We start from the raw sequence: 12,282 nt of genomic DNA, 5'->3' as shown, positions 1-12,282 counted from the left end.
TTTCTCCTCTCCCTCAACCCACACATCCAACTATCTAATCTTTCTATTCTATTTCCTAAATATTTCTAAGATCCATAACTTTTCTTCAAATAGTTCCCTCAACCGTTTCTCTCCTGGACTATGAACAGTCTCCTGAATGAGCCTCCTTTCCTTCATTCTTGCTCCACTCATTTATACAGCAGCCAGAAAGAATTTTTGAAACAAAATTCTAAACATATTATTCCCCCAGTTAAAATCCTCCTATGGGCCACCCATTGCCTTTGCAACATGCCAAGTATTATATAGGAATATAATAGATGCATATCAAAAGTACATGTACTTTTTATATAATGTGTGTACATGTGTGCATATACATATACATAAATATGTATAGAGAGAGAGAGAGAGACATTTTTATACACATATATGTAACAAAGTTTACTCAACCTTCCTTTTTCTAATTTCTTCTTAACATCTCCATCTCTGGGCTTATCTTTCACTACCCTCCACCTAGATTAGTCTCAGTCCCACTAGATTTCTGTTAGTTCTTCACTATCCCTAACCCCAAGAGGGGTTTTCAATATTTTATTTTCAACATTTACATATCCTTATAGGTCAAACATTTCACTTAAAACAGAAAGACAGCTACATTTTCTAATGCATTTTGATCATCTTTGCTTTTAGTGATTATCCTTAAAATTTAAATAAGGAGAGTTGGCTTAATTCTCTACCCTTTTCCCAAATAATATAGGGAACTTGAAACTCTTGTTCATGTTATTATGAATGATGTTTTAGCTCCACTCTATTTGTAATGACTCCAAATTAGTCACTGTAATGATAGATTACCAGTTTGCCATTTTTTTTTCTTTATTGCTTACCATACCTTAATCCTCCTGGGTTCAATCTCCTTCTTATTGAAGTACTTTCTTTATAAATTTTCACAAGAGTCCATGAGCCATCAAGTATCCTTTTTGTTTTGCTTTGATCTAAAAAAGTCCTATTTATGTTTATTCCTGAAAAATACTTTAATGTGGATATGAAATTCTAAATCAGTAGCTATAGCCTCTCAGCAATTTTGAAAGTACAATTATATACTGCCTTTTTTGTTGCTATGAAGAAATAGTATTTCAGTCAAATGTTCTTTGGTAGAAAATCTCTATTGTTTGAAAGTCTTCCATTTGTTTTTGGAGTTCAGAGGTTTTTTAATGATGCATTTTTGTTTGTGGGGGAGAGGTGTTTCTTTTATTTAGTACGCCTCAGACTCTTGTGATCCAAGGCTTCATATCTTCATCCGTTCTGGATAATTTTCATGATCTCTTACAATATTGCTGCCCCTTTATTTTTTGGTGATCTTCTTCAGTTTTGCATTAGGTAAACACTGAAACTTCTCTAGTCTCTTAGCCTCTGTTTCATCTCTTTATCTGTGCTACATTTTGTGTGATTTCTTTATTTTTATCTTTCAGTTAATTAATTTCTCTTTAGCTTTGTCTGATATTTTGTGTAACCCATCCACTGAGTTTTTAATTTTGATTAAAAATTATGACTATGTTGTCCTGTCTGCAAGCTCTATTTGTTTCTTTTGTAAGCTTGTCTGGTCTGTTTTTATAATGTCCTATACTTTTCTCACATTTATGATTCCCCCTTTTATGTCATTAGTCATTTCAAATACAGTTACCCATCTGTTAATTTTATTATATGAATTTTTGAAGCTGCTGTCCTCATTCTGCTGATTCCAGCTTATGATAAATTCTTTGCCATTGGGACTGTAGGATTACTTTAATCCCACTTCATAAGTGGGATACTATGCAGCCTGGATTTAACATTCAATTTACAGAGCATTTGCTTCTATCAGATACTCTTGGAGGATCAGCAGCACATGAGCCATTTTTTGTTGTTGTTAATTTCTTAAAGTTTCTGGAATCATGCAGATGGTGGTAATGCAGATCTAAAACTTTCATGCAGCTAGGCTCATGATCATGAATTGTCAGGACAATCTTTTTTCTGTCTAGACCTGGAACCCTGAGACACATAAACTTCCTTATCTTTTTTTATTTTTAATGACATGATGAGCACATTTTTTTTTTCTTTCTAATCCATGCTTTCACTGAGGGTTTAGTTCTTTGAGAATCCTGGCCTTATTTAGAAACCTCATGTTTATTTCCCTAATTAGCACTAGACCAAAGCCTCCTCTCCCGTATCCATGTGAATGCTACAACTCAAGCCTGTTGGATATTCTAGTACTTCCTACATAATATTCATGTTATTTATTTTTGTTCTTCCAAGATTTCCCTTACTTTATTTTTTTATTAATTTTTTATTTATTTTCAGCATAACAGTATTCATTATTTTTTTCACCACACCCAGTGCTCCATGCAATCCGTGCCCTCTATAATACCCACCACCTGGTACCCCAACCTCCCACCCCCCACCCCTTCAAACCCCTCAGATTGTTTTTCAGAGTCCATACATTTCCTTTACTTTAATGTTAGCTTAGTTTTGCATTTCAAGTGAAATTTATTCTATTTTATCAAGTATTTCTGGTTATTTTATATGGAGAATTTTTTAATTATTTAGACTTTCATGTTGCTAGAAATGAAAGCAATAATTATTTCTTCAGTGCCTGCTCCTCTATCTAAACTGCAAAATTCACGAGAATGGCAAGTGTGAATCTTGATCACTGTTAATTTCTGAAACAGAACAGTGCCTAGCACAAAAAGGTGGTTATTTAACATTTGCTAAGTAAATATTAAATTAATATCTGGAATGAATATTACAGCAGAACTGATCATTGAGAGGAGAGGAAGAGGCCTAGAATGAATATGAAAGACAAATTTATCTATTGCACATTTCAGAAAAGAATATGGCCAACGTTAGGTCGGGCAATGATTAACATGGTAATTCACACATAAGGAAGTAGACATTACACTGATTTTTGATCATTGTAGCATTTAGTCAAATTATTAAGCTTCATTGTGGAGAATATGTGTAGCTAACTGATATAGAGATAAAATTTTAACATTTGACTTTGTAGCCACATTAATGCATTTGGGTACTAGAAAATTAACCCAAGTCTTTAAGTCACTTTTCTCTTTATAGATTTGTTTAATGAGATGAGGGGGTTTCTTTTTTGAAGACTTTTGTAAAGTCAAGTATTATAATTATATTATATTATATTAACAGTTAATACTGTATGCTATGTACTCTTCCCAAAACTTTTGCATGTGTTAATTCACATAAACTTCGTAACAATCACTTTAATGTGAGGAGACTTAGAGAAAGATTAAGAAACAAATAACTTACTAAAGTTGAACAGTAAATGGCAGAACTTTGGAGTTCTGACTTTAAAGCCAGCTATACTGAATGGTGGATATAGTGTACCATGCTTTGAAATCAAATATTTGTGGAATAACATTGTTATATATCATTAAGTATGAAAACACTGTTATATGAATCTGCTCTAAAGCTAAATTCTCCAAGTGAGTTTTTTAATGTTTAATCAATAAGAGTATATAAACAGAATAGCATAAAATTATATTTATTTTTAATATATTTATGGCTTTCAGGCAGGAGGGTAATGGTGTGATAGCAGATGTTGTCATGAAATTTAAATTCACTAGAAATAACAATGGAGCATCAATGAAAAGCAGAATTGAGTCTGTTTTACACCAAATTCTGAATAACTCTGGAAACTTGGAAATAAACCCTTCGACTGAGATAACATGCAAGTACCATTAATTTTTTTTACCATTTTATCCCAATATGTCAACTTAACCCGTTATAATTCATATTTTAATTTAATGAGATTGATTTTCTTTCCTTGGAATTAAACTTTACGAAAACAATATACTGCAAAGGTAGACATAATGCATAGTTCTCTAATATAAAACATTCTGATGTTTAAAGAACCATTCAGCACTCATATAGTAAATTTCACTAGCTAAAATTCTTTTATTAATTTTTCCTCTCAACACTCCTTATGAGAGATGTTGTTGTCATATGTTCAACCTGTAGGTATGTTATAGAAGTGGCAAATAGCTGCTCAAGGTCAGAGAACCATTGAATTAACACTCCACCTCACCCAGAACATAGGGTGCAATTGGAAGATATCTAATACTTGTAGAATGAAGGAGGAAATTAGAAGGTTTAGCAACATTCCTAACTCCTCTCTGAAAATATCTGTACCTCTGCCTGTCTTGAATCTATTTCCATTTCTTCCATTGCTACCGCTCTGGTCCAAGCCAACATCATTACTGACTTGAACTACTGCACTAGCCTCCACATTATTCTTTGTAATATTTTCTTGGCCCCTTCCAAACTACTGTCTACATAGATCAAGGAAATATTTTAAAACATAATTTCAATATTACTTAAAAGCTTCCCATGACTTCCCACAAATGAAACAAAAAAACAGATATGATCTGACATATCTTTGTAGGAAAAAAAAAAAAAACAGCCTGGTAAAGTGGAGATAGACATCTTGAAAAGCACAAAGGTGGAGGCAGGGAATCCAGATTGAAGGTTATTATAATAGTATAGATGTCAAATGATGAAAGCACCAACAAAAGGGATATCCAAAGGGATCAGGAGGATGGGCCTAATGCAAAAGATTGTTAGAGGATAAAGGGTACAAAATCTAAAAACCAATAAGATGTGAAAATGATGGGAAGGGAGGAATTAGATAGAGACACTCAGTTTTCTGAGCTATTGATAGAAGTGAGACCATTTCCTAAAGGAGGAAACATAATGTAAGTAGCAAATCTGGAGTAAATTTGGTCACACTGAGTTTGAGATGGCTATAGGATGGGCAGAGAAGATGGTTCTGTAAGCAGACCTGAAATTACAACAGACAGACCTTCACTCTCTGCTATCACCATATTTGCTGTCCGGGCACTCACAGCATCTCCCTTCGTGACCCACTTGCACTACCAGCCCTACTGATGCGATTACTCCACAAACATCATCCATCTCCGTGCACTTGAACCCATTACACTTTCACCTGGAATACCTTTTTAATGCTTGTATGCCCAGAAAGTTCCTTTTAGGTCTTCAAAATACAGCCCAAATATTTTTCTCACCATGAGAACTCAGTGACTCTCTCAGGTGGTATGATCACCCTCACCATTCTCCTCTCCAATTCCACTTGAGTTGATTTGAATGGCTCCTTGATTAATTTCTAGCTGTAAATTATGTCAGGGCAGACCTCCTGTGTTTTGCTCGGTGTTATATCTGCTATACTAAGAATAGAATCAGTAGTATAATACAGATATATCTATATATACCTACATATATATTCAAGTAAATGAAAATCTAACTTCTCTTGTGCTATTTATCACATCCTATTTTAAGCAACAACTTACTTATGTTTCTATTTTCCCAACTAAACTGACTGACTTGAGAGTAGGAATAACTTTTAAATAGCTTTTAAGTATCTTTTAGTGTTTGATGAGAAATTAAACACAAACTTTTATATAAATAACAATAAATTAGGGGAAGGCTATAAACACAGAGATTTCTGGGACTTAAGACTCAGAGACTTTCAGCAGGTCTAAGATGAAGTCTAGAAATCTGTATCTTATCAGACCCCTGACTGATTCTGATGATGATTGTCTGAGGACTACATTTAAGAAATTAAGATGAAATAATAAACACCCTTATTGATCTTACTCTCTATTTTTTTTTTAATACCAGCACTTACTGACCAGGATACAGTACATATTTTCACTGAAGGTAAGTTTCAAAATTATCTTATAAAAAAATTTATCAAAATACAAATAGCAAATGGTCAAGTATTTGCACTCTGTGCCAAGGTAGCTTCTAAGGTGTTATCTTTATTCTTATTAATTCACTCATGTGGGGCACTGTTGAGAAGAGACTCCTGGTTCCACTGGCCCATGGAGCGATGTTTAGGTTTTCCCCTCCTTTTAGAAGAAGGTGGCAGCAGTGACATTCTGTGTCAAGTCTGACCTCAGGAAAATGTTCTTGACAGCTTTGGGAAGCTTTTCCTACCCCCGGTCTATGGTAGCACCTCTGCAGACTTAGAAATTCTGTTTGGGGACACCATTAAGATGGCTCCTCCTGACCACCAGAATAGCCTGCTTTGTTATTGATTTAAGTTAATCAAAAAGTAGAATTAAAAAATTATAAAAGTGTTGTCAGTTTTATGTCTCTCATAAAGGAAGAGTCATGACTTTCCTATGTCATTCTGTACACTTGCAGGCTAGGACAGCAGAAATATAAGCCCTAGAAAACAGCTGTTTCCTTCTCTGGTGATGAAATGTAGTTAGAAATTAGTTCAGTGCACCTCTATAGCTGGTTTATCTCAAATCCTTAAGTGATGTTACAAGGTAATGCTACCTTTATGGGTATTTCTCAACTTCATTATATATTTAATTCATACTTTTTTTAATGAAAATATGCTTAAGTAATTTACTAAGAAATTTGGTTGAAGGATGCAACAGAGGAACTTCTGTGCATATTCTAAATGAAAGTCTGGACCTCCTCTATCTGGAAAGTCTGTTAGGAAAAAATGCCTTTGGATGGATGTTCTATTAAACAGTGTCACTACTTTAGAGCAATAGAAATTGTTGGTGGTGGTTTACTTCTAATTTCTTAATAATAGACTAAAAAAAAAGGAAGTAAATCATGGGAAGGGGAATTGAGAGGACTTGAATGATCACTTCAGTTTCAGCCATTGGAGTGTTCATAGGCTTTCTCTCTTAAGATGTTTAAATCTCACTTAGATACTTAAAAACCCTCAGTTACCCTCAAGTATACTCTGTGGACCTGCAGTAACTCTTTTTTGAGGGTGTATTTGGAAATATAGAGTGAGTTACGGAGGTGGACTGGAACTTTCATGATGAGCTGGATCACCACTATGGAGATTTCTTGATGAGAACAGTTTTCCCCCAACTTCAGTGTACACAGGAATCACTCATTAGAATGTAGCTTCTAGTAAGTTCTGAGGCTCTGACACACAGCATGGTGACTATGATTAATAAGATAGTACTGTATGCTTGAAAGTTGCTGACAGTATATCTTAAGCATTCTCACCACATGCACACAAGAGTTAACTATGTGAGTGATGGAATTGTTGGTTGTCTTGACCTTGGTAATCAACAATGTATATGTATATCAACTCACACACTATACATTTTCAAAATACAGAACTGTATTTGTTAATTATTCCACAATAACGTTGGGAAGGGGGGGCAATACAGCTTCTCATTTGTTCCCTGGCGTGTGCCTTAGAGTCAATTTTTTTCAGCCTTGAGGGAAAATTGATAAAATTGTAAGATATTTAAAGTACACAAATTATGATTTGTTATATATATAGATATATTACAAAAAGATTCCATCTAGGTAATATATTCATCACCTCACATATTTAGCCGCCCCCTTTTTTAGAAGAACTTTTAAATTCTATACTCTTGCAAATTTCAATTATACAATAGTGTTATCCACTGTAGTCACCCTGTTACACAGTAGATCCTCAAACCTTATTGACCTTATAGCTGAATTTTTTACACTTTTACCAAATTCTCCCCATTTCCTCCACCCTCCGTCTCCTAGTAACTACTTTCTACTCTTTCTTTTCTTTCTAGGAATTTGACTATTTTTTTTAAGATTCTACAGCATATAAGTGGTACCATGCAGAATTTATCTGAAGCAGACCTGAAATTACAACAGACAGACCTTCACTCTCTGCTATCACCATATTTGCTGTCCGGGCACTCACAGCATCTCCCTTCGTGACCCACTTGCACTACCAGCCCTACTGATGCGATTACTCCACAAACATCATCCATCTCCGTGCACTTGAACCCATTACACTTTCACCTGGAATACCTTTTTAATGCTTGTATGCCCAGAAAGTTCCTTTTAGGTCTTCAAAATACAGCCCAAATATTTTTTCTCACCATGAGAACTCAGTGACTCTCTCAGGTGGTATGATCACCCTCACCATTCTCCTCTCCAATTCCACTTGAGTTGATTTGAATGGCTCCTTGATTAATTTCTAGCTGTAAATTATGTCAGGGCAGACCTCCTGTGTTTTGCTCGGTGTTATATCTGCTATACTAAGAATAGAATCAGTAGTATAATACAGATATATCTATATATACCTACATATATATTCAAGTAAATGAAAATCTAACTTTCTCTTGTGCTATTTATCACATCCTATTTTAAGCAACAACTTACTTATGTTTCTATTTTCCCAACTAAACTGACTGACTTGAGAGTAGGAATAACTTTTAAATAGCTTTTAAGTATCTTTTAGTGTTTGATGAGAAATTAAACACAAACTTTTATATAAATAACAATAAATTAGGGGAAGGCTATAAACACAGAGATTTCTGGGACTTAAGACTCAGAGACTTTCAGCAGGTCTAAGATGAAGTCTAGAAATCTGTATCTTATCAGACCCCTGACTGATTCTGATGATGATTGTCTGAGGACTACATTTAAGAAATTAAGATGAAATAATAAACACCCTTATTGATCTTACTCTCTATTTTTTTTTTAATACCAGCACTTACTGACCAGGATACAGTACATATTTTCACTGAAGGTAAGTTTCAAAATTATCTTATAAAAAAAAATTATCAAAATACAAATAGCAAATGGTCAAGTATTTGCACTCTGTGTGCCAAGGTAGCTTCTAAGGTGTTATCTTTATTCTTATTAATTCACTCATGTGGGGCACTGTTGAGAAGAGACTCCTGGTTCCACTGGCCCATGGAGCGATGTTTAGGTTTTTTCCCCTCCTTTTAGAAGAAGGTGGCAGCAGTGACATTCTGTGTCAAGTCTGACCTCAGGAAAATGTTCTTGACAGCTTTGGGAAGCTTTTCCTACCCCCGGTCTATGGTAGCACCTCTGCAGACTTAGAAATTCTGTTTGGGGACACCATTAAGATGGCTCCTCCTGACCACCAGAATAGCCTGCTTTGTTATTGATTTAAGTTAATCAAAAAGTAGAATTAAAAAATTATAAAAGTGTTGTCAGTTTTATGTCTCTCATAAAGGAAGAGTCATGACTTTCCTATGTCATTCTGTACACTTGCAGGCTAGGACAGCAGAAATATAAGCCCTAGAAAACAGCTGTTTCCTTCTCTGGTGATGAAATGTAGTTAGAAATTAGTTCAGTGCACCTCTATAGCTGGTTTATCTCAAATCCTTAAGTGATGTTACAAGGTAATGCTACCTTTATGGGTATTTCTCAACTTCATTATATATTTAATTCATACTTTTTTTAATGAAAATATGCTTAAGTAATTTACTAAGAAATTTGGTTGAAGGATGCAACAGAGGAACTTCTGTGCATATTCTAAATGAAAGTCTGGACCTCCTCTATCTGGAAAGTCTGTTAGGAAAAAATGCCTTTGGATGGATGTTCTATTAAACAGTGTCACTACTTTAGAGCAATAGAAATTGTTGGTGGTGGTTTACTTCTAATTTCTTAATAATAGACTAAAAAAAAAGGAAGTAAATCATGGGAAGGGGAATTGAGAGGACTTGAATGATCACTTCAGTTTCAGCCATTGGAGTGTTCATAGGCTTTCTCTCTTAAGATGTTTAAATCTCACTTAGATACTTAAAAACCCTCAGTTACCCTCAAGTATACTCTGTGGACCTGCAGTAACTCTTTTTTGAGGGTGTATTTGGAAATATAGAGTGAGTTACGGAGGTGGACTGGAACTTTCATGATGAGCTGGATCACCACTATGGAGATTTCTTGATGAGAACAGTTTTCCCCCAACTTCAGTGTACACAGGAATCACTCATTAGAATGTAGCTTCTAGTAAGTTCTGAGGCTCTGACACACAGCATGGTGACTATGATTAATAAGATAGTACTGTATGCTTGAAAGTTGCTGACAGTATATCTTAAGCATTCTCACCACATGCACACAAGAGTTAACTATGTGAGTGATGGAATTGTTGGTTGTCTTGACCTTGGTAATCAACAATGTATATGTATATCAACTCACACACTATACATTTTCAAAATACAGAACTGTATTTGTTAATTATTCCACAATAACGTTGGGAAGGGGGGGCAATACAGCTTCTCATTTGTTCCCTGGCGTGTGCCTTAGAGTCAATTTTTTTCAGCCTTGAGGGAAAATTGATAAAATTGTAAGATATTTAAAGTACACAAATTATGATTTGTTATATATATAGATATATTACAAAAAGATTCCATCTAGGTAATATATTCATCACCTCACATATTTAGCCGCCCCCTTTTTTAGAAGAACTTTTAAATTCTATACTCTTGCAAATTTCAATTATACAATAGTGTTATCCACTGTAGTCACCCTGTTACACAGTAGATCCTCAAACCTTATTGACCTTATAGCTGAATTTTTTACACTTTTACCAAATTCTCCCCATTTCCTCCACCCTCCGTCTCCTAGTAACTACTTTCTACTCTTTCTTTCTAGGAATTTGACTATTTTTTTTAAGATTCTACAGCATATAAGTGGTACCATGCAGAATTTATCTGGCTTATTTTACTTACCAGATACATTCCAGTTCATCCATGTTGTTGCAAACAACAAGGTTTCCTTCTTTTTTAAGGATGAATAATACCCGTGTGTGTGTGTGTGTGTGTGTGTGTGTGTGTGTGTAAATATCTATATATAGAGAGAGAGACATTCCTTTGACCCACTCACCCACTGATAGACCCTGGGTTATTTTCATACAGTCTCAACATTTCTAATAAACTTATAAACTTCCAGGGTATGCCCATATTGCAGGTCCACAGACCACACTTTTGAATAGCAAAGCTAAAGAGAAGATGAAAATTTTCTAGTGAACTTTTGGCCCAAGGTCTTACACCCAGCACTAACCCATCTTAACTTCCATTCATGAGAAACTCCAGAAAACTCTGAAGGCTCTCAAGTTCAGAAATATTCTCTAAAATGTGGTCTATAGTCAATAGGAGTCACATAAGTACTCTAAAAAATAACATACTGATCATGCTTTTGGAAAGGTTAGCATGTTCTGGAGAAGAACCCATGAAACAGAAAAGTTGTAAAAGATGGAGAGATTCTAGCAGCACCTCCCAAATGTAAATGAATCAAGACCTTCCCAGCCCATTCTTGTTCTTTTCCCATTAGGCTGTGGGGCCCGTCCAGACCTAATAACTTTGTCTGAGGAGAGGATCACAGGAGGCACTCTGGCTGAGGAAGGAGACTGGCCGTGGCAAGTGAGTCTACAGGTGAATAAGGTTCACCACTGTGGCGGCATCCTGATCAGCAGCATGTGGGTCCTGACGGCAGCTCACTGCTTCAGAAGGTGAGGCCGCAGCTTACCTACCCATCTGGGAACAACTAGGAGAGACATATACAGAAGAACGCCACCCAAACCCCAAGGATGGAACATATTTGGATTGTGCTAAAAATAATTGGATACAAAAAATATTATGAGTCTTTTCTTCCTATCCATCATAGCAAAAATATTTTTTTTCTCCTTCACCTTGCTAATTTAATCCTATTTTTCTGTTTCAGATAATAGTATGCTGTCATGGTAAAGAACAATGATTTATATGTCAGAATGTTTAATTTAAATCCTAGCTATGTAAGCTTGAGAAAATTATTCAACCTTTATAAGCCTCTTTTTTCCCCCCAAATTAGGAGCCTACTATTATCTATGTTTTAGTGTTTTTGATAGGGTCAAATACATTAATCTAAACATATGTTAAATGTTAGCAAAATGAATTGCTATAGGAAATTTTCACATTATATCATGTAAGCTGATCAACAGACTGATGGCTGATCCAAGACTGTCCTATGTTATTAACTAATTCTTTCAAAACAATTATTGAATATCTACTATGAGCACAGTGTTATCATAGCAGCTAGTTAACCATTGCCTGTACTGTAAAGGAGCCTACATTCTAATGTTAGAGATAAACATGCACAAAAATAATGATCAGGAATAGTGAGCAGCATAAACAAAATGAATTTAAACAACCTACAAAGAATTTTTCATTGATGTAACTGAAGGCTATTGCTAACATGAGGGTAATAATCTGCCAGTGGAGAGTAGGATGCATAAACTTACTCAGAATAGAAGGACTTTAGACTCAGATGACTAAAATCTGTTAAGTACAGACACGCCTTATTTTTTTTTTTAAGATTTTATTCATTTATTTGACAGACAGAGAGATCACAAGTAGGCAGAGAGGCAGGCAGAGAGAGCGGGGCGGGGAGTGGGGGTGTGAAGCAGGCTCCCTGCTGAGCAGAGAGCCCAATGCGGGGCTCGATCCCAGGACCTGGAAACATGACCTAAGCCGAAGG

At 35.3% G+C, this 12,282-nt stretch overlaps 1 protein-coding gene across 1 annotated transcript in view; it reads left to right on the top strand.

Annotated features, from left to right (window-relative positions):
* TMPRSS11D (transmembrane serine protease 11D) overlaps positions 1-12,282 on the top strand; it is a 52,916-nt gene that overhangs the window by 29,968 nt on the left and 10,666 nt on the right. The window contains exons 5-7 of the mRNA XM_004764317.3: positions 3,543-3,700; positions 5,668-5,706; positions 11,101-11,278. Of these exons, the coding sequence (XP_004764374.1) occupies positions 3,543-3,700; positions 5,668-5,706; positions 11,101-11,278 (375 nt within the window). The remainder of the gene's footprint in view (positions 1-3,542; positions 3,701-5,667; positions 5,707-11,100; positions 11,279-12,282) is intronic.

Source organism: Mustela putorius, unplaced genomic scaffold, assembly GCF_011764305.1.
Source record: "Mustela putorius furo isolate JIRA1106 unplaced genomic scaffold, ASM1176430v1.1 tig00000430_pilon_pilon_pilon, whole genome shotgun sequence".
NCBI lineage: Eukaryota > Metazoa > Chordata > Mammalia > Carnivora > Mustelidae > Mustela > Mustela putorius.
Note: the sequence above shows the minus strand (reverse complement) of the source record. Positions and strands in the feature narration are given on the sequence as shown.